The sequence below is a fragment of the Podarcis gaigeae genome (assembly GCF_964106915.1).
Source record: "Podarcis gaigeae genome assembly, chromosome: 4".
In the NCBI taxonomy this organism is placed as follows: Eukaryota; Metazoa; Chordata; class Lepidosauria; order Squamata; family Lacertidae; genus Podarcis; species Podarcis gaigeae.
In genome coordinates this window covers 85,275,060-85,302,841 of record NC_139677.1, presented here as the reverse complement: position 1 = coordinate 85,302,841, position 27,782 = coordinate 85,275,060, and the positions used below count along the sequence as shown (strand labels likewise).

At 42.7% G+C, this 27,782-nt stretch overlaps 1 protein-coding gene across 1 annotated transcript in view; it reads left to right on the top strand.

Moving 5' to 3' along the window:
• The window catches only part of DDX10 (DEAD-box helicase 10), a gene marked incomplete at its 5' end in the record, with an annotated part of 158,923 nt that overhangs the window by 25,340 nt on the left and 105,801 nt on the right, over positions 1-27,782 (top strand). Inside the window, 4 exon segments of the mRNA XM_083736392.1 lie at positions 5,910-6,011; positions 11,634-11,721; positions 17,600-17,688; positions 24,912-25,332. Of these exon segments, the coding sequence (XP_083592518.1) occupies positions 5,910-6,011; positions 11,634-11,721; positions 17,600-17,688; positions 24,912-25,332 (700 nt within the window).

The following is a 27,782-nucleotide window of genomic DNA, read 5'->3' as shown; positions in this document are numbered from 1 at the left end:
TGGGTTTGCGGTGTTTGGCAGCCGATTTGTTTGGGAGCCAAGCCATTTTAGTACCAAGGTATCACTGTATGCTTCTTCAGGTTCTCCCCAGTAATAATAATAATAATAATAATAATAATAATAATAATAAATATGCCATCCTTCTGACTGGATTGCCCCAGCCACTCTGGGTGGCTTCCTTCATCCATGTAAACTCCACTGTTAGTTTTAGGTTGTCCACCCATGGCATAGGTGGTCGTCCACCTGGTCTTTTACAGTTGTAGGGTCTGCAGACTTAACATTCATTGGCCTGAATTGTCACTTGCCACATGTCCGTTTTAACTTCACAGCCTTTTCCACTGCATCCATGACTTTTGAAATTTGTCATATCCAATTATTCATTTACCTATCTTTTAATGATACTCCTAGCATTGCACATTCCATGGCATGCTATGCTGTTCTTAAGCTGTCCGTGTTTCTGTGTCACGGTCCAGTTCTCTGCTCACAGGCACCATGCACACTTTGAATATTTTAGCTTTCAAATCTAAGAAAATATTTTTCTTTTTCTTTATGGTATGGATAATGGGTTGATCAAAATCGTGGCTCAATTCAGACATCAGCCTGACCATGTTTTGTGCTAAACATTGTTTAAAAACCTAAATCATGGTTATGGCTTCCATTAGGTACAGTACAAAAATAGTGGTTTAAGAACTGCTTGTTGGCTTTTGTGTTGTCTCAGTAGTAGGAATTTTTGAAGTGCAGGAGCTTGTCATGCTAAGCCCCCATAGCCACACACCAAAGGATAGTCAAAAAATGCAGGCAAGGGTTATTGATCGGATATATATACACCCTAAAGAGCAGCAGGACATGGTTTAATGCCTAACCTGTTTAGATTAGCATGACTGCAATCCTATTCTGAAAGCCTGTCCACTTCAAAGGTGGACAAAACTGAGTCCTAATAAGATTAGTCCAAAACGATAAAAGTTGGAAAAAAGCGAACCTTTTTTTGCTGGTGTTCCATACTCATTCTGGTTTGGGGGCTAGTTTGAAAGCTATGTCACAGCTTCAGTCGTTGGGGAATAATTCTGCTTTAAAAATGGTAGCAAAAATTCATCTAGCCTTATGACATTTTAAAGAAAATGAGAATGCTACGTAGTGTTTAAAAATAAAATCCCGCAATAAGGTTTCCACTGAGTTCTTATAAATATTCATAGTTTTCGACCATTTTTCTCAAGATAAGTTGCCATTAACATTCTGTTGACCTCTAGGATAATAGAAGTGGAGTGTCTTCATGCAGAAACATCTTTAAAGATACACTCGTCACCCCAAATCTGATTATCTTGCTGCTCATGAGCCTTGCTCCAGCCCATGAAGCCTATTTTGATCATGTGTGATATAATATAATGGAATACAATGCCACTAGAGGACAGCAGTAGTTAGCTTTCATTTTTGGAAAGCTATGTTAATGTATTTTTGTCCAACTGTTTCAGGGCTTCCTCACACATTATATTTTTTTAATACATACTTTAAGGGGAGACTTAAAGCTCAAATGTGTGGATGCAGCGGCTGATATTTGAAAACGCTGTGTAGCATAAAATGCATTGTCCATATGGTGGTTCTGAATGTTTGTGCAATTCAGTTGCAAACTTGTCTTTATTGCTATATTTCCATAATTTTGTTGGGTGCATATGAGAGTTCATGGTTGTTGGTGTTCACATTAAAAAAGTTATGCTGAGGGCTGGAATCAACTGCTGATGACACACAACTCTACTTTTCCTTCACATCTGCAGGTGAGGCAGTGGGTGTGCTGGACTGTTTTCTTGCCTGGGTAATGGGCTAGATGAGAGCCAACAAACTGAAGCTCAATCCAGATAAGGCCGAAGCCCTGTTAATGGGTAGCTCCCTAGATCAGATGGATGGGAGATTGCCTGCTCTTGATAGGGTTACACTCCCTCTGAAGGAGCGCATACGTAGTTTGGGAGTATTTATGGATCCTTTGCTGTTGCTTGAGGCTCATGTGGCTTTGGTGGCATGGAGTGGCTTGCATCAGCATTCGATTTCTGCAACATGTTGTATGACGGTACAGAAACATTAGCTGGTGCAAAATTCAGTGGCCCGGTTGCTCAATGGGGCAAGATGGTTTGAGCATATAATCCCAGTCCTGGGCTGACTGCATTGGCTGCCAGTTAGTGTCTGGGCCCAATTAAAAGTGCTGCTTTTGACCTATAGAGCCTTATAGGACCACAGTACGTCAAAGACTGCCTCCTTTCATATGAACCGACCCAGACCCTGTGATCAACATCTGACGCCCTTCTTTGTGTGCCTCTTCTATGAGCAATCTACAGGATAGCAACACAAGAGCAGGCCTTTTCTGCATTGGCTCCCCATTTGTGGAATGCTTTCCCGAGGGAGACTCACCTGGCACCTTTGTTACATATCTTTCGCCTCCATGCAAATACATTCCTCTTCTCTCAGGCCTTTTAGCTGTTGCCACTCTGTGTGTTTAGAACTTGTGTGAGGTGTCTAGGGTTAAAGCTGCACCTGAGGAATGAGCACATGTGGTCTGCTAAACATGTGGAGTGATGTGGGATAAACACCCTACATGTTTAGCAGACCTCTTATCCTTCTCGAATGGTACTCCCTTGTGAATGACACATACAGTGGTTAAGTGCTTAATTCATTCCGGAGGTCTGTTCTTAACCTGAAACTGCTCTTAAACTGAAGCACCACTTTAGCTAACAGGGCCTCCTGCTGCTGCCGCGCCGCTGGAACACGATTTCTGTTCTCATCCTGAAGTAACCCGAGGTACTATTTCTGGGTTAGCGGAGTCTGTAATCTGAAGCGTATGTAACCTGAAGCGTCTGTAACCCGAGGTACCACTGTACCTATGTGTGCTTACACAATGTAAAGATTCTTGTGAACAACATTTTCAGATGCCGTCTGGCATCCATATGTGTCAGGGAACTGCCATCGGCTCAGAGGCAAGGAACAGAAGGGCAGTTGTGTTACAGGGAGCCTCCGAAAATCTTGCAAAGCAGTTCCTCTTCCGGGGAGGAGGAAAGGGAGAGGTGCAAGGACCAGAGGATGTTTGTGGGAGCCTTAACACCACTCCTAGGCAAGGAGGACAGGAGGGAAACACGCCTTTGCCACCGCCCGTGCTGCCCAGTAGCCTAAGGTGCAGAGAAGGAAGGGAGAAGGTTGGGAGTAAAGAAACTCTTATGTTGGGGGAGGCCCAAAAACAGACCACTCCCGGATTCTGTTAGCGATTGAGCCAGACAGGAACTTTTGACGCTCTTCACTGTAAATAGTTTGCACCAAAATAAAGCCTGTAAAAGACAGGTTGGAGTCCTGCCTGGTTACTCTCGAGGAGCCGCAACAGCCATCTGACAATATGTTAAAAACTTAATTCCAAGCACTCTGGTCCACTGTTGGTTTTGGATGCTCAAAAAGCCCATTGTGTTAGTCTGATCAAACCATTTAATAGGTTGTTTGTTACCTGTAAGAAACACTGCTATGGCCTGAGCCCATTTCTACTTGGCAGATCCTTTATTCCTTGAAGTGCAACAGCTTTCTAGGATTTTCTAAGGGGCTGTTCCGTAAGTTAAGCTAACAGGGAGAGGCAGTCTGGTTTAGGCTTTATACGTAATGAATATGTGTGACTTGAAAATTGTTAGGCTCACCGCCTGCTGCTTAAAGGATAGGATAATTACTCAATTATACATACACATATTTTGCATATATCAGAACTTCAGCAACAGCAATTTTTGAAGAATTTTGAATGAAGGGAGTCTGGGGAAGGAGATCTAAAATTGTAAAAATCAAAAGCTGCTGCTCTTTTACACAAAGAGTGGAAAACTGTCTATGTTATTCCTGTAAAATATTGGTCTGGGGCCCTGTGACCCTCCAGGTGTTGTTGCACTTCCAACGCATATCAGCCCCAGCCGGCATGGCCAGGGGTCAAAGAGGATGGGAGCTGTAGTCCATCAACTTCTGAAAGGCCACAACTTCTCCATCTCTGTAGGAAGCTGTGTCACTAATCTCTTTGGTTTGTGAGTTTTTAATGAGAGGTTTTGGAAGGCATCACTCCTAACTGTCCTGTATTCTTCAGCCACAAATGTGATCACCAGCTTGCCCCTAGCAAGCATCTATTTTGGAAATTTGCTGTTTTCTATACCTCCAAAAATACTGTTTTATTGTGCAGAGCCTTGGGTAGCAGCAAGGTATTTTGCTGTTTTCCCAGTCCCCGTTTGGTAAGGATGGAATGGATGGTCATGTGACAAGGAGGAAAGGGAGGAGCTTGGGGAGTTGGAGGAGACCAACTCGGAGAAAGGTCCTTCTGGGTTGGAGGTGGTGAGAACTGGGGACCCCAGAAGGAATCCAAGCTAGGGGAGGGTCCCAGCGGATGGGGAGCCAGGAGATCTGGAGCCAGGACTTAGTCGTTTGTCAGAAGAATGTCTCATCTTTGCAATACCAGACACCCCAAGTGCTATGTAACCCTAGTCTAGATGGCTTCATTGTCTCCCACTATCTTTTTATTTTTTAAATTTTACTTAGTTTTTCACTTTAAAGTTTTACAGTCGATTATCCAACAAGTAACATAAAAACAAGATTCCAAAGAATCTCCTGGACTTCCCTCATCCCCTTTCTGGGTTCTTTTTTTAACCATTTTCTCCTGTATCTTTTATAATAATCCAAATCTTTTACATTTCCATTATATCCAAAATTGAACATTAAACTACAAGTGTTATTCCAATCCTACTAATGATTTTAGCAGTTTACGATGGTTTTTAAGATAAAATATAGATTTTCTCCATTCCTTATTAAAATTTTGGTCTTCCTGATTTCTGATTCTTCTGGTCATTTTTGCCAATTTGGCTTAATCCATCAACTTAATCTGCCATTCCTCTCTGGTAGGGACTTCGTCTTCTTTCCATCTCTGAGCCATTAACATCTGAGCAGTTGTGGTCACATACATAAATAGTTTTTCTGCTCCATTGGGATTTTAACACCTAAAATTCCTAAATGAAAAGCTTCGGGTTGTTGTTTTTTTAAAAAAAGAAAAGGTTATTTTAAACATTTTTTTTCAATTAATTATACAGTGGTGCCTCAGTTTATGAACTTAATCCGTTCCAGAAGTCTGTTCTTAAACCAAAAACCATTCTTAAACTGAGGTGCGCATTGCCTAATGAGGCCTCCCGCCGCCAGTACCCTTCCACCGTTCGGATTCTTAGACCGAGGTAAGGTTCTCAAACCAAGACACTATTTCGGAGTTTGCGGAGTTTGTAAACCAGATTGTTCTTAAACTGGACTGTTATTAAACCGAGGTACCACTGTATATCATTTCCCAAAATTCCCACTATTGGCGGAGACCCCTTCCCTTTCAGGGGAAGCATTTGTTGCTAAGGCTGATAGTGAGTTGGTGCCACTAATTCTACCTCTGTCTCCATGGACACGGAGGCAATCATGTGAGCAAACTGTGTGTGCTTATGGAGGAATACCCCATTGCTTACCCAATCCCAAAGCTCAGGATGTAACTTGCAAGAATAGTTGTTCCAGCTCTGCTCTTCAAAAGGAGAGAACAGGGTGTGTGCCAGATGTTTGATAGGCTTAGCTAAGACACTGATCCTTGTCTCTTAGGTCTCTGTAGCCTGTAAACCCATGTTGGGATGCAAATAGCTTCTGCTGGCCAGGGTTGAAAAGTGTGGGGATTCCAGCTGGTGTGATGGAGGAATTAAATGCTTTCTTCTGCTGCCACCGTCTTGAGGAAAATCCCTGATTTTTTGCGTTTTAAAGAAAACAACAACCTGCACATTAGATGTGAAGATGCGATTAATGCCACGTTTGGTTTGGCCCTTAGAAGAATCTGTCAGTTTTATTTACCATCTGGAAACCTAATCAGGAAATATTTTGTTTTCTAATTCCTTTCTTAGGTACAAAGAAGGTGGGGAAGCTCTTCTTGTGCTGCTTTCTTCGGAGGAAAAGGGAATGATGCAGCAGCTGTCACAGAAGAAAGTTCCCATCAACAACATCAAGTAAATTCAGCTCTTTTTTATTATTTAAAAAAACCAGTGTTTTGTTGTTGTTGTTGAAAACAAGGTGCGAGTACTCATTTATTGATAAAGGTGCCAAAGGGGCCTGCACAAAATGGCAGCCATGGACAGCAAAAGGGGGGGAGGTGCTGCTACTATGTATTATTGTCTTATTTATTGGATTTACACAACACTTTTCTGCCAAGGCACCCAAGGCAGTTTACAATTTTAAAATGCTTACATTATGTACATTATGTAAAATGTAGAGTGGCAGAGTCCTCTCAGGCCTGGATTCCTTTGCTTCTACCTTCCCTGAGGACACACAGTTCTTTCTTAAGCAGCCCCAGGGAAGGTGGATGTTGTACTGGTGAGGACTGTCACAGAAAGGCCCTAATTGTTGTACTCATGTTGTACATGAGTATTATTAACTCCATGTGGCTTGAAGTAGACTTCCTCCCCCTGCCCCAACAAACCATAATTAAGATTAACCCCTGTTCACTGGGTGCGGACAACACAGTAAACTGTGGTTAATCTAAAGCAGACTCCTCCTCTGCAGGCAGGTAAGCCTCCTCCATTCTCTGCATCAGATGTGAATGGAACGTCCAGTCTCTTCCTACACATAGATGTGGTAGAATTGCCCATCCACAGAAAAGACTTGCTGTTGCACCTCCTGCATAGATTGCTACCCTGCTTCATTCTCACAGAAATAATGTGGGAAGCTTCCTTTAAGCCAGGCTAGATCATTGGCCCATCTAGGTCCGTAGTGTCTGTAGCAGGGATAGATAGGGAAGCTGTTTGCTTCAATTGCAGCAGCAGCTTTTTCCCCCGGGTGCCTTTCTAATGTTCACTAGGGAAAATAAAGGGCGAAAAGGAAAAGAGAAGATTGTATCCCATGCTAAACTCCTCCATAGGGACCTCCCAACATTTCCCCCTCCCTCCTTTTGAAAAATTGCAGAAACTTCCCCTCCTCCCTTTTTCGCCACCTGTGAATGGGCTGGTGAATTTAGGACTTAGGCAAAATGCCCAGTTCTTCAAAGAAAGGAAAAAGGAAGTGTGCTTCTGGTTTTAATTCAGGACAAAAGCATCTCAGAGTTTACAAGTTTGAGGAACGCTGTCCCTAATACACAGATTCCTGTGCTACTGTATTAAAATGCTAATCTGAAACATGGCAATGTTAAGTCTGTGGTATTAGCCCTTTTCCTCTGAGGAAGGCTCAACTGAGTGCACCGATAGTTTCCTTTCTTTACTCGTAATGACATCTGTTTCATACCTTCATGCATACAGACCTAATTACCATTTGGTGCCTAATATCTCAGTCACTCAATATGCGTTGAAATTGGTTCACATGCTCCGCTGAAGTAGTTGTTGGCTTCCAGTAATGCTGTTTACAATACTGTTCTAAATCATGGGTGATAATGTGGGGATGCAGTAAAGCTTGCAAATCCTTGTAAATGGCCCTTTTTAGCCTTTGTTTTTTCTCTCTCTTAAAGGGATATAATGACTTGCCAAAGTGGCATAAATGGTTTACTGTGGAGAGATCATTTTTGCAGTGGGACTGATGAGCCATGGAAAACACTGCGGGGGTGGATTGGGGAGAAAAATGCAGATGATATTTAGTGTTGGTTATAGATCTCAACATTCAGATAATTTCTGCTTTCATTTGCTTTGAGAGAGAAGCTTCTGGTCGATATGGCTGTGAAGAGATGGGTTTAAGAATGTTCAAGTCAAGTTTGGGGAGAACTCAGAAGCTGGAAGAGAGCTCAATAGGATTTCCAGGCGTCAATGCTCCATGTAACTCATTGCTAGCAGGAGGAGATGCAAATTGACTTAGCTTGCACTATTTATATGGGTTCCAGGCAAAGTTCAACCTGTACAGGAGCCCTATGCATTCCTTCCTAGGTGAGGAGAACTATTGGACAGCCTCAGTAAGCAGGATTCACTCCAAGTTGACTCAGCTGCCCAGGCAGATGGGCCAACCTGTCCACTTGGCATCTCACCACATAGGACATCTGTGCACTGAGATGTAAATTTCTGATAAAGCTCTGACAGCTCCTGATATATACTTGGTTCCTTTGAAATGTGCAGTTGGCTGCTAAGGGAGGCAGGAGTACTGTATTTTTCTGTGTATAAGACTAAGTTTTCCCCCTAAAAAAGAATGTCAAAAATTTGGGGGCGTCTTATACACAAATACATCTCCCCCCATTTTCTTAAATCGGAGTCTCCAAAAATAGGGGGCATCTTATACATGGGGGCGTCTTATGGACGGAAAAATACGGTATGTTCCTGTTCCATCCTTTTGCGTCTTGCACCCTGAGCTAGGCTGGAATATCCAGTCTTCTTTCCCAGTTTATGCCTTGACAAGGAGGAAATCCTAGCTCTTCTCAGCCAGCTGTTCCATTGTTGAACTACTCTTAGCAGAACATAAGCATATCTTTCAGCTGGCTCACCTGTGATGCTCAGCCAAACCATGGCTTGCTGCAAATGGGAGTGTTTCTGGAGCAAGATTTTGAAGCTGTTGTGCTCCTGCTCCTGGTCCTTCTTCAGCTGCACTGTTGTGAATAAAGCCGCCCAAACCTGATGTAATAGTTTGCCTCACACCAGACAAGCCACGATCTGTAAACAACGTTTGGTTACAGTTCATGGTTTGTCTGGAGTAAGACAAACCATGATTCCAGGTTTGGACGCCTTGCTTAGCTTAGCTCACAACAACATGGCAGGACTGGAAGAGGACCAAAGCAGCCACAAATTCCTTTCTGGGAGCCCACATGTTCATACCAAGCCATAGTTTGGCTGAGCGTTGCTTGCAAACTGGCTGTATGTGGCCTATTCAGAGCATGTTGGGTGAAAACTCTCCTTCCTCCACCTTCTTTCTGATAGTTTTCCAAAATCTGAAAAGGATATTGGCATCTCCCTCTGCTGCTGCTTGCGCCAATCAATAATGTTTCCTCCTCTCTAGGCTAAATGTACATAGCTTGCTTTTTCTTTATTTCTTAGCTTCATAGGATTTCCGTCTCAGCCTCTGCCTCGTCCTTGTACCTCTCAGCTGAATCTTTTCCAACTTGCCAATATCTTTTGAGACACCTGGTGCCCAGAGCTCACAGCAGCATTCCAATCAGGTCACAATAATGCCGAATAAAATGGCATTATTATTTCCCAGTTCTTTGCAACCATTCTCCGGCCGATAAAACCTAAAAATGGCACTGGCCTTTCCAGCCACAGCATCACATTGCTGACTCATATTCAATTTGTTTATGTACACTGTAGATTCTGAATGCTTCTGCTGCCTAGCCAGTTATTTCTCCTTTTTGGTATTTTGTTCCCCTTCCTGTATTCATTACATTTAGCCTTGCTGGATTTCATTGTGCTGCTGCTTTCTCCCCACTTCTCCAGCTTGTTAAGAAAGAGTAGAGTTCTTTTGAGCAGCAGTGGGGAAACATTTTGAGCCACAATGCCTTCTGGGCAATTTTCTGAGGGCCTCAAGCCAGCAATGATTGGGGCCAGAGGCCGAAATGGGTGGAACAGCAAACGCAGATTTTACTGGACACAGTAGTCGTTTCTACACATGTTCACAAACACCTTTCTGTCCTCCATGTAGACCAGCAAGAGGCATTGTCCAGTCCACCACTAGATCTAGGCTTTTGTCCAGGGCTTGTACAGCCTCTTCTGCCTCGGATGTAATAGGGAAATAGAGCTGAGTCTCATCAGTGTACTGATGACACCTTGCTCCAAAACTCCTAATGACTGTTCCCAGTGCCTTCATATAGACTAGGGTTTCCCAAACTTGGGTCTCCAGCTGTTTTTGGAATACAACTCCCATCATCCCTTGCTAGCAGGACCAGTGGTCAGGGATGATGGGAGTTGTAGTCCAAAAACAGCTGGAGTCCCAAGTTTGGGAAATCCGGATACAGACGTACCTTGGAAGTCGAACAGAATCCGTTCTGGAAGTCTGTTTGACTTCCAAGGCGCGGCTTCCGATTGGCTGCAGGAGCGTCCTGCAGCCAATCGGAAGCCACGCTTCCAAAAATCATTCAAAAACCAGAACAATCACTTCCGGTTTTCGATCGTTCAGGAGCTGAAACATTCGAGTTTACAGGCGTTTGGCTTCCGAGGTTCCACTGTATAGATGCTGAATACCACTGGGGACAAAATAGTGCCCTGTGGCACTCCCATTGGGGCCAAAGAGCAATCTCCTAATGCTATTCTGTGGACAGCACATTGCTGATAGGAGCAGAGCGGCTGTGACACAATAGACTCAGTTATGGGCTCTAACCAGGGCTCAGTTGGCCTCAGAGTGAGATCTGCACCACCAAGACCTGTATCCCACTTTCCTCTGAAGAGCACAAGGCAACATATGTGCTTCTCTGCCTCCTCATTTTATCCTGTGGCAAAGGTTAGGCTGAGAGATGATTCAGGGTCACCCCGTGAGCTTGGCGGCTGAGTGGGGATTTGAACCCTGGTCTGCCAGGTCCCATTCCAAGACTGTAGCCACTACACTGCCTTTGTGGTGATGGCCTCTTCAAGATGTCCACTGGTTGGGGCTTGTCTGCTGTGGTGCCAAAATGTTCCTCTTCAACCAGGCCTTTGGCGGATTAATATTCTATAGCTTTTTAAATGTGTTGGGGGGGGGGCTTGTTGTCTTGTTGTTCTGTTTTATTTGTGCTTTTACCATGTATTTCTTTCTTGTGAATCGCCCTGAGATCTTGTGAAGAAGGGCGGTATAATAATAATAATAATAATAATAATAATAATAATAGTGGCACATGGGCTAGAACTCTGAAGAGTTGGTGGGGAAGAAGCAGGATGAGGAAACACAGCCTCGCTCTCCTCCCTCATGCAATTATTGTTGGGTGTTTGTTTTTTTTGAATAATACAGCTTTAATCTCCACATCAGTTGGTGTACTACCTATCTGTGAAGCCACAGTTCTGTAGAAATGCCTCGGGCTCTGGAAATTCCCAGCAAGAGTCTTATTTAAATGCTTGGGGTGGGGAACCCTCACACTGTTTTCTCATGAGAGAGACCGTGTCAATGTGAGGTATTATTGCTGTATATTTTGCTTCCCCCCCTCCTTCAGCATGAGCTCAATTTTCCACCTTTTTATAAGCTCAAGAAGCCATTTAATGTTAATTGTGTGGCTTTACCTTGAAAAATCGTTGCCTCTTCCAGTTTAAACTGTTCTCTAGATAAAAGGCCTGAGCTTCTGTTTGCTTTCCCTGCATTATTCATGGGAGGAGAACGGTCTTCATGCCTGACATGATTTCAGCTGAGTTTTGTTCAGATGGGCAGTACCTTTTAACTATTTTGAAGTAATGCTTTAAAAAAATATATGAAATGAAAAAAATTGAACCTGTTGAACAGGGGTTTGTGACTCTTTAGGAAGAGATATTTATTTGAAATGGTTTTATACCATCTTTCAACAAAACTACCATCATTTAAAAAGCAGAATGAAACATCAGTCTGGAATGAAGCCAAGCAGAAGTATCTCATGTGGAAGATCTTCCTCAGGGATGGGGCCATGACAGAGAAAACCCTGCCACTTAAACACACCAACCTGAACTAACACACTCTCTCTCTCTCTCTCTCTCTCTCTCTCTCTCTCTCTCTCTCCATCTCTCCCAATCCTCTAGAATCAATCCTGAAAAGCTTGTTGACATCCAGAAAAAGTTGCAGTCCTTCTTGGCTCAAGATCAAGAGCTGAAAGAGAGAGCCCAACGGGTAAGCTGCCTATTATGATACTTTCTTAGTATACACCTTTGAAGGTGATCTGGAAGCTACAACTAATCCAGAATGCAGTAGCGAGACTAGCACCGGTCCTAAAGGATCTTCACTGGATTCCAGTACATTTCTAAGCACAATTCAAAGTGTTGCTGCTGACCTTTAAAGCCCTAAACCCAGGGGTCAGCAACCTTTTTCAGCCGTGGGCCGGTCTACCGTCCCTCAGACCATTTGGTGGGCCGGAATATATTTTGAAATAAAAAATGAACGAATTCCTATGCCTCACAAATAACCCAGAGATGCATTTTAAATAAAAGCACACATTCTACTCACGTAAAAACACCAGGCAGGCACCACAAATAACCCAGAGATGCATTTTAAATAAAAGGGCACATTCTACTCATGTAAAAACAAGGTGATTCCCGGACTGTCCACGGGCCGGATTGAGAAGGCGATTGGGCCGCATCCAGCCCCCTGGCCTTAGGTTGCCTACCCCTGCTAAACGGCCTCGGCCCAGTATACCTGAAGGAGCATCTCCATCCCCATTGCTTAGGCTGGACAGTGAGGTCCTACTCCAAGAGTCTTCTTCTGGTTCCCTCACTGCAAGAAGCAAAGTTACAGGTAACCAGGCAGAGGGCCTTCTTGGTAGTGGCGCCCTCCCTCTGGAAAGCTCTCCCTTCTGATGTCCAGAGGATAAAGAACTGCACAACTTTTAGAATACATCTGAAGGCAGCTCTGTATCAGGAGGTTTTTAATGCTTGATGTTTTTTTATTATGTTTTTAGACATGCTGTAAGCCACCCAGAGTGGCTGGGGAAACTGCCAGATGGGTGGGGTATAAGGGACCCTGTGGTCCTCCAGATATGGTTGGACTACAGCTTTCATCATCCCTGACCATTGACCATGCTGTCTGAGGCTGGCCAACAGCATGTGGAGGACCATAGGTTCCTCAACTATGGTGTAGAAAATCCTACGCAATGTTGTATACATGTCAGTTCTGCCATGCCATGGGAAGTTCTGCATGAACATGCATAGTCAGAGTCTCCTGTGCATTAAATTTGACTTTTATCAACCTTCCTAGTTTCCGTGGAACATGCGCTAGAGATGAAGAGAGAGATTTTTAATGAGCTTTAAATAAGTTTTAAAATATGAAGGAGCATTAAGCACCTGCAGCACCTTGGCTGCTGTTTATTTTAAACTTTTTGCCTGGGTTTCTGCAGAGCCAGGAATTCTGGAATGAGCTACAGTGCTGGTGGGTAGTAATAGTGATCAGGAATGCCAGCATCCTCTCAGCTAGTACCAGCTGCCAATTTTAGTGGTATAAATCCAGCTCTTTGCTATCTCTTTTGGTGGCAATACCTTAACTGTCAGCAGCCAAGGTAAAGAGGCAGTATCTTGTGAAGAGGGCTAACATCTAATACAGTAACCACTATGCCACACTGCCTTTTTCTGAGGAATAATGAATGGGCAGTACAGAAGTTTAAAGAAATAAAATTAAATGCCTCTAGTTCCCAAGCCTAGAAAGCTAGATTAATGATGTAGTGATAACTGAGAAATAGAAACATATAGTGTCTGAACAGCTCATTATGTAAAATAACAATACTTTTCATGATAATTTTGCCGTTGTGGAATGTGCCAGATTGCTCACTGGCTGGAAAACCCGTTGTTTATTACCTTATTATAATTTATTACGGATAACACCTGCTTTCTTCACAATATTTTCTTGTTGAGGTTCAAACCAGGAGTGCTTAGCTATGTCTTGTAAAAGCACATAGCTGTGTATTTTTGATTTTTGTCAACTGTATAAGACAGGATCATAAGTGTGTAGCAACAACAGGAAAATGTGAATGAAAGAACGGAATAGAATACTTTGGTTTGCGCTGAAAAAAAGAAGCAGCAATAGCCTTTTCTCATTTAACAGCTTTTTTGCAGCCGTTTTTAAAAACCCGCTCTAAAAAGATAGATAAAATTAAATTGAGTGGAGTGAAATAATCTTGGAGTTTCGGGATAGCGATGGAACGAGTTCAAACAAGAGCTTTTGTCACAGCTGACAGATCCAGTGATGAACCTGCCTTGTAAATCCAACTTTTATTGCTTTATTTAAAACTGTTTTTTGCTACTGCATAGCACTGCGAAAATATAGTCTGTTCTTCCATTCTGTTGAAGGCTTGTGGTCAGTTTCAAATTGCTTAAATGAAGGCAGAGGGGAGGAGAGGGATATCATAAAGGCCAGTCCTCAATATATATTTTTAAATTGATTTTTTATAGAGAATATTTCAGTTGACCAACATAAAACAATTAAAAAGTGAAAAGGGAGGGGGAAGAGGTATATTATATAGCTGTATATGCAAACTACTACAATTCCATGTATGTATGTCTAATATATAGGTATTTAAATGCTATTGTTATCCAAATACATATATGGTTATTTAAATATCACTATACCTGTCCTTACACTATATTTTTACATAATATCACAGTGATCATGTTTTACTTGTGGGTTGCAATAGGCCTCTGGTTGGCTACAGTGAGAAGAGGAATGGATAGGCCTTGGGCCTAAAATCCAGCAAACCTCTTCCTTAGTTTTTTATTTTGACATTCTATTTGTAAAATTTGTACGCTGCTTGATTGTTAAAAAAGCAACAAACACCCTCACGAAGTTTACAAAAATGTAAAACAATAAAACCAAGAAAGATTTACAGCAATACTTTGCACCAATATTTTAACAAGAAGCTAAAATATTAAAGCCAGTTAAAATTCACACCAACTTTCCAAGCATCTGGGTGGACTTGTTTAAACCAGGATGTTTTTAGCAGGCGCCAAAAAGGATACCGTGAAGGCACTTGCTTGATATCAATAGGCAGGGAGTTCCAAAGTGCCGCACCGAATGATTTGAGTTCTTACTACAACTCCCACCATCCCTGCCATTGTCCATGCTTTCTGGGGCTGATGGGAGTTGTAGTTCAGCAACATCTGCCTTATGACCTTGTGCCTACTTCACAGGAGTGAATTCTCCCCATCCTCCTTTAATTGTGTTTAGAGAATTCATACATACACGCTGGCACTAACTGCAGTTAAGTTTGACGAGGTTTCCTTGTTAACCAGAGTTTGGTTAAAAGAATCCTGGTTAAAGCAGAGCGTTTATCTACTTATCTAGCTATAGTTAATGTTGGTTCTCATAGCTGCGGCTAAGGCTGTAGGAGTTGGAGCAGCGGCCCTGTTAAAAAATCTTTTAACTGTGGTTAAAAGTGGCCTGATGGTACGTCTCTGCACCAGCCCACAGAGGAGTACGCTTATATTATCTCCAACTCAAAATGTCTCTCCTGCACAGGAGTAGATTGCTATATTTACTGCCTCTTCTGAGTCTGTTCTGTCTGTGGGAGCCTTCGGTAGTCGTGTAGCATGTATCCATCACTTTGTCATCAAGCCCTGCGGCACTGTTAGAGATATTGCGGTGGAATAGCCAAATTGGATTTTGAATTCAATCAAGCTTTATTGCTTCAACTTTGGTTATAGCAACCACATTAAAAGAAAAAGCAGCACGTTGTTGCGTAAGTGCATAAAAAAAAAAAATTAAGTGCATCATACCATGAAAATATAAACACTTTCCTCTTCTTTAAATACTGCAGTGGTGTTTTCTTTTTTTAACCATTATATACCAATTGACTGTATGGGGTTCATGTTTAATACCAGCATTTTCAGCAATGGACTTCTGCCTACCATGGTACGGAAGGCATCAAAATTCAAGCTGCAGGGAATGGTTAGAGCTATAGTCCAATGGTATCTGGAGGGACCACAGGTTCTCATTCCTGATCTAGCAAGCAGAGGCCTTTCCCAGTAATCTGTTATCTGGAGCTTAAGGGATTGAACAGAAGGCTTTATGCATATGCGGGAGCTGTAGCCCGTGCTGCAAAACTGCTCCTGCTGGTATCCTTGTGTGTCACTAAGGGGAGACAGTGCTAATTGGATGGAGACACTTTGCTTGACTTCCCAGTCCTCAGGGCCGGCTCATGCACGAGGCAAAGTGAAGCGACGGCCTCAGGCGGCAGGACCACAGGGGCAGCAGACCTGCTGCTGCCACACGGGTCTTGATGGGCGGGTCTGCCTCCTCAGCAGACGTCTGTCAATGTCACCTCTAGAGCGCCCCCCCGCCCCTTCGATTCCCACTTCAACCATTGGATAAGGTTGACTTGATTTGATTCCCTCACTTGTTTCCAGTGTAGATCTTCACTTACCGCTTCGTCCCTGGTGAGAGAGGAGCACCATTTTGTGGTTTTCCTTGGGTACCAAAATGTCTTGTGCTGGCCCTGCCAACCCTCAAATAAGTTATAAGATGGGGATGAGAGGCAATGAAGAAGGAATGAATTTTGATGGGGTAAAAAAATGGAGCAGCTTCAGGGGACTTTGGAAAGTGTATAAGATGAGGTTGGGGTCTGCAGGTGGGGGCTGTAAACAGTATGTAGCCACCGGCACTTACAAAGCAAAACTGCATCAATTTAATTTGACCAATACTCTGCAAAATGCAAGCAGAAAGGTTGTTGTAGCGCAGGATTTTTGTATAGTGTCTCCATCCAATTAGCACTGTCTCCCCTTAGTGACACACAAGGATACCAGCAGGAGCAGTTTTGCAGCACGGGCTACAGCTCCCGCATATGCATCAAGGTGCATGTGTGTGAGAGATGGAGACTGAGTAAACAAACAGCAGTGAGCTATTGTAAATAATAATTTAATAAATCTATTGAGTGTTGTTAAGATTGGAAAAATTCAGCAGCGGTTTGCAGGCAGTGCAAGAGCAAATGAGGATTCCGTACGTGAGCCAGTGAATATATCTGTAAAACTGTTTCCCGCCCCCCTCTCCTTTCCCAAACAAAAATTACAGAACAGTTTTGTGGAAACATAAACAGTATGATTTAATGAATGATACACTTGAGTTACCAGCCAAACGAAAGGGCATGCTGGTAGCAGCAGGTTATTCGGTTTTATAGAAGTGATTTTCCAGTGTTTTATTGCAGTCTGGGTAACATGAAACTACAAGCAAAATCTGTTACTACAATTCTTCTTGTTGTTGCTTCAAAAGATGGGTTTTAACGGCAAAAGCATCCCATACCACAAGTTCTATTAGCAGTTTAAAAGGGGTTTTCAAGGACGGAACAAATACCTTCAATTTTAAGAAATACAGGAGAGAAAAAGGTTATTTTGAAAGGCAAGGAAAGAAGCCTGCTATAAGGCCAGTGGGCGTGAGTGAGAGGTGGATGAGAACATAAAAATGTGCAGAGATGCTGAAAAAGAGAATTGAGGTTTGAAATGTTAGCTGGCAGCTGGGAGTAAGTTCCAGTAGGGCTTACCCTCAAGTAACTGTGTTTAGGATTGCAGTCATAGTTAAGCTTACCTTTCAGTAATTTAATTGGTGTTTTCTTAAAATTGCATTTATATCTGTACCTTTGATGGGCTCTGAGCACACAGAATCCATGATAATTCACTAGGCTGTCTCCTTGCCTTCAAATTCTTAGGTTCATAGTCTGAGTCCACAAGCCCTTGATATTGGTCTCCTGATTTTCCATGTACTCTTTAGGTTCCTATGGTTATGTTTTCATATTTAATATGTAGATACCATAACCACTGAGAGAAGTTTGGAAATGTAACACTCCCCAAAGCTCAAAACGCATATAAAGCATAATTGAAATACAAACAAACTCTTAACTTTGGGACTCATAATGCAATAAAGAATAATCTGTTTTTATAAGACTAATTAGTTTTAGCTGAAATGCAGTGTGCTAATTTTGGTTCTTTAACATTTTGGATCTCTTTTTAGATGTGGAGTGTATCTGTGTGCCTTTTTTACTGTTTAAACAAATACCTCTTCTCTCTTTTTCTGGTAGTGTTTTGTTTCCTATCTGCGATCGGTCTACCTAATGAAGAACAAGGAAGTGTTTGATGTATTCAAGTTACCCATTGCTGAATATGCCCTGTAAGTGCTATTATCCCTAATCATTACGAAAAATGCTAATTAAAAAAATTGAATTGGATGGTGCTGGGAGGGAGTGTGTGATTTCTTTTGAACTGCACAAACCAATTTTCATTCCGTGTTTTGAATTAGGAGTGAAAGATTGAGTTGCATACATTTTATTTATTTCGTTTTGAAATAGGCATATGCCACCTCTCATTAGAATAATATGAAAGATGTGCATATGCATGTGACACTTGTATAAATATATTTCATGGAAAATGGACCCTGCCTACTCCCATTCCCTTGCTGCCATCCCTTTGTACCTGGCCATCTTTGTCCCTTTACATCTCTCCACCAGACCTCTGTGTCTCACCTGGGCTGCTTCCCTGCTCACATCTCCATCCTTTAGTTCCCCATTCCTCACCTCGCCTGGGTACTGCTCTCTTGCCTGTATCTCCTGGTTCCCTCCCTATATTGCCTGGGCTGCATCTCTTTCCTCTGGATTCCTCTTCTTCTCCTTGCCTGCCCATCAGAGAATTTCATTGATTCCATATACCGTGGTACCTCGCAAGACGAATGCCTCGTAAGACGAAAAACTCGCAAGACGAAAGAGTTTTTCATTTTTTGAGTTGCTTCGCAAGACGAATTTCCCTATGGGCTTGCTTTGCAAGACGAAAACGTCTTGCAAGTTTGATTTTCAATGCATTCCTATGGAAATCTGTGCTTCGCAAGACGAAAAAACTCGCAGAACGAATTAATTTCGTCTTGCGAGGTACCACTGTATGTGCTCATAATATGCCCCTTTTGGCTAACTCTCCTATCAAGGTTGCAGTTGAGATCATTTTTCATGCCTTTTATCAGCAATCCTTAAAGTGGCCTTCTAAAGAAGGTCACTGTTGTCCCCCTACTGCAAGTGGGACATGTGTGCTCAGAAAATAGTATGGATTTGTGGATTAAGACAAAATTGAATTGGAAAATCTCTGGCTCTGAGGTCACAGCGTCTGCATCACACTTAGGACCATGGTATTGGAAGTTTCCCAGTTCCTTTTTGTTAAGAATCACAACCTCTCCGTTCTTTTATTTGCCTGTTTGGTGGGATGCTGCCCAAAATGCTAGAGTCTGTGTTGCTTGGGCGCAGTCTTGGCTGCGGCAATTGTATTGTCAGTTGTGGCTTCATATAGTTCGTTCATGGGCATTTCCATGTTAAGCCCAGATCAGAGGAAGCATGGAGGAACTCTCCCATCAAGAAAGCTCTCTTGTTTTCCGGTTCCAGAGGAAAGGGACTGCACATTAAGAGCCATTCTACTTGAACAGCATAAATATGTACCTGTGGCTAAGGCAAAACATGTGCTTCTTTCATTGTACCCACAGCCCTTATTCTACATAATGAATCCTAATGGCTTAGTCAGTTCAGAAATCTAGGTCTGAATTCAATGGGCTTCCTCTCTTTGCGAGCTTCATCAGAACTGCTTACTAGGTGGAATTTTCTGCATACAGTAGGTATTAAAGCAAAGCCTGCATCCACCTTTAAACCCTACCGTTTCGTTCCTGAATACCAATGTGAACGTTTACCATTACATTGTCATTAATAAGTCTGAAACCTGGCTATGAGAGACACTTTGGAGGAATTGGAATTATTTCAGCAAATTGCTTTCATGCAAAGAACATTTGTTAAGCGTTTTTAAGGCAAGGTGGTAGAAGGGCAATATCTACAAGCTGCCAAGAAGAAAACATAGTGGACACATCAGATGGCATTTCAAGATACGATGCGAATCAAATTCTTCTCGGAAACTAGAATTAAAATTTTGCCCTTCAAAACACGCGTCCATTATTCTGGTGTTGACATGCCAGATAAGGGTGCTTGATGTAAGCTTGCTTCCTACAACTCAACAGTTAGTGCTTTGAAAATGCAACTGCTTGAGGGACAGATTTCAGAGGTACCTGTTACAAGATAGTTTTATGGTATCTTAAACTGAAAAACACACACAAACACACATACACACCAGACACTCCCTTGTGTCTCGCAATATGTGTGCATAGACGAGAGCGACCAGTTTGGAAAACCTCTTGCAGGCAAGATCGTGTGAACCATGGAGTGGATATTGAAAGGCACAGGATTGGGTCCTTAATAATCATTGACCCAGTTCAGATGTAACATTCCTAGTTTGCTGAACCACAGCATAGTTTGTAGAAGATAAGATTAAGGAGAGATGTGAGAGCTGCCTTCAGATATCTGAAGGCTGTTGCATAGAGAAGATGGAGAAGATTTTTTCCCTGTGGCTCCAGAGGGCAGGACTACAAGCACAGGTGGAAATTGTAAGGAAGCAGATTTTGGCTAAATGCCAGAATAAACTTCCTAATGGTGAGAACTGTTAGATAGCAGGAATGATTGCCTCCGTATATGGTGGGTGTTCTTCCACTGGAGGTATTGAAGCAGAGGCTGGTGGGTCTTCTGTCAGGGGTGGTGTAGTTGCATTGCAGATCCTGCCTAAAGCTGAGGGTTTGATTAGACAACCTCCCAAGGTTCCTTCCAACTTTGTGATTCTAGGTCTGGAATGAGAACTACCTTCTTGTTCCTCAATTCATGCACAGGTTTCTGTTCCAGCGTAGATTAAAAACTCTGGGTGGAATTCAACACCACACTCTTCCAGTCGTTCTGTCTGCACAAGCGTTGCAACATCTAGATGGAACGGCTGATAGGGCAGGTAAAGTCAATCTTGGCCTTTGGTTTCCCATTGTGTTCGAAGTAAGGAACTGTGATTTGATGTTGGTTTACTAACTAGCAACTTCAGAGCACAGTTTCAACAGAATGTGCACTCCAGTTACTGAAAACAGACACGTAAACTAATGCTTTTCTAAATATTTTGAATTTGGGGCCATATATGTTTCTTCCCGCAGCTGCACCCACCTGTCCCCCCCCCCCCCCGCCACAGACGAGTGCTCAGAGATATTTAGACACAGACTGTATGTGTGCTATTCTATTCAAGGCATAAGTCAAATGCTGGCACAGGAGGAAGACTAAAGTAGGGCGTGTCTAATGCTCCCCTAAACATAAACTTAGATCTAAGCCAAAACATCTGAAGAAGTGTGCATGCACACGAAAGCTCATACCAAGAACTGACTTAGTTGGTCTTTAAGGTGCTACTGGAAGGAATTTTTTTTGTTTTGACTATGGCAGACCAACACGGCTACCTATCTGTAATTAGATCTAAGCATTAGTCATGGGTGGGGAGTGTTTGGCCCTCCCAGATATTGTGGACTCCAACTCCCATCAGCCCCAGCCAACGTGGCCAATGGTAAGGAGTGGTGGGGTCCAGCAACATAACAAAAGCCCAGGTTCCCTACTGTTGCCTCATGGAGGAAGACAGCTTCCAGTCACCCCAGAATTGTCTCCTTCCCTGGAATTTCACACCTCACATCCAGGTGGTTTTCACTCCAAGATATGGGCGCCATCTTCCTCAGTGGTGGGAACACAGGGAACTGACTTATATTGAGTTAACACCCTTGCTCTCCCCTGTTCCTTATTGATTATACTGATTATACTGACTGGCAGCTGCTTTGTATGGCTTCAGATTTGAGATTCTGGGAACTGAACTCGGAATCTTTTGCATGCAAAGCATGAGATCTGCCACAGAGCTACAGCCCCCAGAACCTAGAGCACACTATATATTGGTCCAGAACATACGAGGTTTGTGTCAAAAGGCAATACTGTCAAATTCTCCCAGCTATGTGAATCCCTTGTTCCAAAAAGTAATGTGTGGCCATTTTATTATCAGCTAATATTCCTTTGCCTTCCAGTGTCCACATTTAAATTCTGTATAACCTCATATTCTGTTTTAATCATTACGCTCTTGGGGGATTAGCAAGAGTTTATCTTTTGATATTAAAATGGTTCCAAATTCATTGTCTTGCTTCCATTTCCTGAAAGGGTGATGGTTTCAGTTGCCCATATGTCCTCCCCCTCCCTCTGAAATAGCGAGCACAGTTCTATCAAATCGTGCAGAGACTATATGCAGTTCTGCAGTAATTAATTTGAGAGTGGAGCCAGAGAGAGACCAATAGGTCTGTGGCAGATAAGTGCCTGACGAAACATTTCAGGATTCTTCTCATAGAAATCTAATTTTGAACTCCCTCACCCTTTTCGTTGGTTTGAAAGCATCTTGCTATTTTCCATCTCAGCTTACAAATGAAATGCTTAAAAAATGTGCCCAGTAGCGCTTGAAAAGATTGTGCGCATAGCAAAGCACAGTTTCATTCATGACTATTTTACATGATTCTTCCACTAGAGGGGAATGGGAAGCTATGCTCCATAATTATTGAATTAAATGGTGTCTGGAATATAAAATAAAGATCCTAAAGAAATTTTGCTCTGGCCTTTTTCTTATGTTAAAAGGGAGAGCTGAAGGGAGAAAATTAGGTTGGGATTCCAAAGCATTCACTGGTCCATTACAGTTCAGGTAATGGGTGTGGAGTCTCCCCACAGGTCTCCCCAGCTGTGTATGGCCTCGAGCATTGTGGCGTCAGTCTGAAGCAGTCATCTGGTTATAGTTTATTATAGGATTAAGCTGATGCATGAGCTAGTTTTCATATCCTGAAGCTTGTATGCCAGCTGCGGACCCTGCTCTGTGAGAGAGATTGCCTGGCCATGGTTATCCATGCTCTGGTGACTACCAGGTCAGGTGTCCAACCTTTTCAGACCCAGGATCCAATTTTAACCCCAAAATGCTTTTGGGGTCCCACCTCTTAATCTTTAAGATGCATGTATTCACTTGGTGGTAGTGCTCCTGCTACAACCCACCTTGGATCAGGCTGCGGCCAGCTATTGTGTCGCGGCCGACCAGTTGAAAGCCTGCGCCAGATGCTACTGTAATGTGTTCTACGCTGGGCTGCTTTTGAAAGTTGTTCAGTCCCAAGTAAAGCTGCTAGGCTACTAACTGGGACCAGTGGCCAAAAACATATGTCTCATTAGTCTTAGAACAACTTCATGACTGCTGGTTTGTTTCTGGGCTTGATTCAAAAGTATAAATAAGCATATAAAGTACAGTGGTACCTCAGGTTACAGACACTTCAGGTTACAGATGCTTCAGGCTACAAACTCCACTAACCCAGAAATAGTACCTCGGGTTAAGAACTTTGCTTCAGGATGACAACAGAAATCGCATGGCAGCAGCGGGAGGCCCCATTAGCTAAAGTGGTACCTCAGGTTAAGAACAGTTTCAGGTTAAAAACGGACCTCCAGAATGAATTAAGTTCTTAACCCGAGGTACCACTGTATATAAATAAGTATTCCTTGGGAAGAAATCTGCAATGGGAGTGATCAGACCTGAAGTCCGGGGGGGGGGGGGGGAGCCACTCAGCCTGCCAATATTTGCCTTTGTGAAGTGAAAGAGCAAGCTGGCACTCCCTCCCTACACCATGCAGTTAATATTGAATATGCCCAGACCCTTTTGGACTCAGGTATCCAAGAGGAGTCAGCCCTGCACCTTACGCTGGACATGAATCCTTTGCTTTGCAAGTGTCCATTAGCAATTTTGACCAAACTGCGGGAGGCAGTGGAGGACAGAGGTGCCTGGCGTGCTCTGGTCCATGGGGTCACGAAGAGTCGGACACAACTAAATGACTAAACAACAACAACAACAAATTAGCAATGGTTTGCACTGTGGCTGCTACATGTCTTAACATTGTAAGGTAAATTGGGTTTTTGATAACAGCTGGACTGCCTGTGTGAATGCTAAATCGTTTTGGTTGCACATTAAAAAAAGATAATGTGTAAGATAATGGTGTGTCTGTGTTCACATCTCATATGAAGGTTCATTTTGTGTGATGAAAGGAAGGATTATGTTCACAAAAAGGGGTTTGGGGAGCTCTTTACATCTGCACTAATTGGCTGTGCCCTGTTCTTTTCTTCACTTCTGCTGGCTCTAGGATGAATTTGTCTCCTTAACTTAGTTAGAATATTACCTGTTGCAGCAGAGATATTCGTGTGTATTTTTGGCTAAAACATGAGTTGTATTTTATCATCTCCATACCTATTGTTTTTGTATTTTGTGTCATCTGATATATCGGTGTTGAATTGAATTTGTGGGTTTATTGGAATTTTTGTTGCAGGGGTAACTTTTTATATTGTTTTGCCTCTGCAATTGTATTTTGCTTTTGTATGATGATAGCTGTTGAGCTTCTGCTTGAAGGGGGAAATGGAGTACAAACAGATGATCAACTGAATAGCTATGATTAATCTGTCTCATATCGGTTGCTGGGAATCACAAATAGGGAGAGAGCTGTTGCACTCCTGTCTTGCTTGTAGGCATCCCATAAGCATCTGGTTGGCCACTGTGAGAAGTGGATATCGCACAAGATGTGCTTTTGGTTGATGCAGCAGAGGGCTTCTTGATGTTCTTCTATATTATCTTGGGTGAGAGCAGTGGAGGAGAAGGGCATTTATATTACTTAACAAGATTTATATGCTGCTTGGTTGTAAGAAAACTTCTGAGTGGATTACAACAATATAACATGAAACATTAAAATTATCAATAAAACAGGGAGTTCCAAAGTGTAGGTGTTGCCACACTAAAATATTGATTTCTTACAGGTGTGGAGTAAGTGTTGTGTAGGGCACTGTGTCACTCTAGCACAGTGTTTTCCAAACTTGGGTCTACAGCTGTTTTTGGACTACAGTTCCCATCATCCCTGACCACTGGTCCTTCTAGTTTGGGATCATGGGAGTTGTAGTCCCCAAACAGCTGGAGACTCAAGTTTGGGAAACTGCTCTGGCATTTAAAGCAGGGATGAGGGACCTGCTGTTGGACATGGCCAGAGGTCAGGTTTGATGAAGTTGGAGTCCAGCCATATCTGGCGGACCACAGGTTCCCCATTCCTGATATGAACACTGACACCAAGTTAGGGTTTCAACCAGGGCACCAAAAACCAAGTCAAGGGTTGAAAGCAGTAAAGAAGTCCTGACTTGCTGTTACAGAAATAAATTATAAAAAAGCCATGCATACTGGTGAGAGCTTTCTTTTATGTGCTCTAATGCAAGGTTTCCCAAACTTGGGTATCCAGCTGTTTTTGGACTACAATTCCCATTATCCCTGACCACTGGTCCTGCTAGTTTGGGATGATGGTTGTAGTTCGGAAACAGCTGGAGACCCAAGTTTGGGAAGTCCTGCTGTAATGTAGAGGAATGCATTTTAAGCCTTAAGGTAGGGAGCCCTGTTCTTAAGTATTATGTGTCTCTGTTTTTATAGCTCTCTTGGGCTTGCAGTGGCCCCTCGTGTACGATTTCTTCAGAAGTTGCAGAAGAAAACACCTGAGAATGAGCCTGAAAAAGAAAGACCATTGCAGCAAACAGATGAGCCCCAAAATGCCCCTTTTTCTGTAAGCAACGATGATGTAGAGAAATGCAGAGCACTCTTCAGCGAAACGGCTGTGTTGGGAGGAGATGAGGACATAACCCTCTCCAGCAAAGATAGCGAAACCGAGGACGATGCATCACAGACTCAGACCAAGACTGAAGAGGAGCCCAGAGCGCTCAAGGGTTCGGAAGCTGAACGCCTGCAGTTCTTTGAAGAGGGCGATAGTGATGACGATGACACCAAGGAGCTCGATGTGCTGACGGTGAAACGGCGGAATGTCTTTGGCTTGGAACCAGGAGAAAAAGTAGCACCAGTAAGGTTTTTTTCTTTCCTTATAAGTTTGATTTTGTTGCTATTTTGTTGATGTAACTCAAGAGTTAGGTGGCATGGTGCCTCCATACATCTGCCATCATTCCTGACGATTGGCTGGGCTAATGGGAGTTGTAGGCCAGAACAGGGAAGTGTCTGCCATGCCTGTTTTTGCATGTGTACAGATATAATTGGAAGGACCTTTCGACAGGTTATTAGGAATGGAGGACAATTTAGTTTGCTCTGCATTTGAAAGCAGTTTGACCAAATTTGTGTTCCCCAGACTAGTAGATACACAGCTATCCTTCAGATTGCCCACATCTCTGGGTTTTGTGGTGCAAGCCCATCTTTTTAAAAAAGCGTATAAAATGGGGAAATGTATTTTCAATTGCAAATTTTGGTGCATTTTCCCCCTTCAAAGTTCCTTGAAACATCACTGAATGAACTTATAATTGGGAACATGCAAAGCAGACATTGCTCTGTCCATCCCTACAGATTACAAATTGAGAATGATGCTCATGGGTCTTTCCCCCCCAACACATCCAGAAGTGCTTGTTTCCAAACACTTTTAGTTTCTTTGTTCAAAATGCTTTCTGTGGGCGGTGACACACGAACTGTGTGTGTGTGTGTGTGTAAGACAACTCAGATTTTTCTCTGTGAAAAGCTGGATTTGGTGACTTATATAAATCATTCAGACTAGTAAGATTTGCATATATTTTCTCATTTTGATGACTTCATTCTGCATGTGCTAATCAGAGTGGCAAAGGCTACAGCATCACCTACTACTTTCAAGTCAAACATCATTGCTTCAGTGGGCTAGAAACTTCCTTTTCCCTGCCCCACCTCAAAAAATATCAGGTTCCTCACAAAGTAATGGTATAACATTTTCTGGTTTAGGAACTCTGGGAGCATTCCATCGTGGAAGCACATTACCTAAGCCCCTTCCTATCCAGGCCGTTGGCTAATATGGCTCTAAAAATAATTTCTCTAATCTCATGGCAGCCAGCCAGCCAACCAGCCAGCCCCTCCTGAGCAGAAGCAAAACCTATTCACTGAGGCCCCCTAGGGAAATGCTGCTTGCACGTAATCCGTATTATCCAGCATTTGGCTATAACAGTTCCCAGTGGCCAAGAGGAAGAGTTGTGAGGAAGATCATAAGAACAGCTTGTTGGATCACGCTAGTGGTCACTCTAGTCTAGCATCCTGTTCTCACAGTGGCCAACCAAATACCTGTGGGGAGCTGGCAAGCAGGACATGAATGCAGCAGTACTCTCCCCTTCTGTGCTTCCAAAAACTGGTCCTCATAAGCATACTGCCTTGGACAGTGGAAGTAGAACACAGCCATCATGGTTAGTAGCCACTGATAGAATTGCCCTCCATAAATTTGTTTAATCCTCTTTTAAAACCATCCAAGTTGGGGACCATCAGTGTCTCCTGTGGTACCTTCTTTTTTTTTTTTTTTACTCTTTCCAACAGCTCGGTTATCTCAAAATGTTATTCGTGTTAATATAAGTATTCATTATAGACTTTGTTTTTTCCAAGGCTTTGGCTTTCAGGAACTCTTCCAATAACCGGGTGGCATATTGCTTATTAAAGCACAGTGTTAAAGGTTTATATTCTCCTATTTCAGCACTCTCATAGATATTTGGATCTTGGTATTGCTTTAAGAATGAAGAGATGATACAGCTTTTATTTCATTAGAAAGAATTAGGCACTGTAGATTTGATGCATAAAAAGCATACAACATAAGTTATACTTTGTGCTTTCAACTTGTGATTCCTTTATTCTTCCCTTTTGAAAAGTTTTAATTGGCGGTATGCATTGGTGAGAACATTGACCCGCTTTATTTTTCTTGAGGTAGATGAGTGCATGGAATCATCTTTGCTGAGAAAAAATAATTGTCTAAATGGGGAAAATACATATTATGAAATATAGAAAAGGCCAGAAAGGTTCAGCCCATGAGCTTGCACTGAAGGATTAAGGAAGAAACTCATCCTCTTTATGGCTTTTTACTATGGGAGAGTTTGGCTTAGCTTTTGGGTGCTTGCCTCCTATGAATAAGAGCAAGGAAAGAAGTAAGGTTCAAAATGGTACTGAAAATAAATAAATAAGTGCAACTTTAATAATGCAACAGGCTCAACACATGTCCCTGGAAATGTTTCAGTTACTTGAGTTCCAGAAAACCAGCATCTAATAAGCTTGAGAGAGTTTTTCAGTGGAAATTGCACAATAAATTGATATTTTTTGTGCACCTGGGGAACGCTTCTTCTGAAACTTGCTGGACATTTTACCATTGTATCATTCTGCAGCTTGCCACTTTGGGTGGGGGGGGGGCTTGTCCTTGGTGTCTCCCACCCTCTTTTCCCTCTCCCTTTTTCATATGAATGACACAGTCATCTGAACCTATGCCTATCTAAGGTAGGGGTGAGAAATTGAGAATACAGATATTGGGAG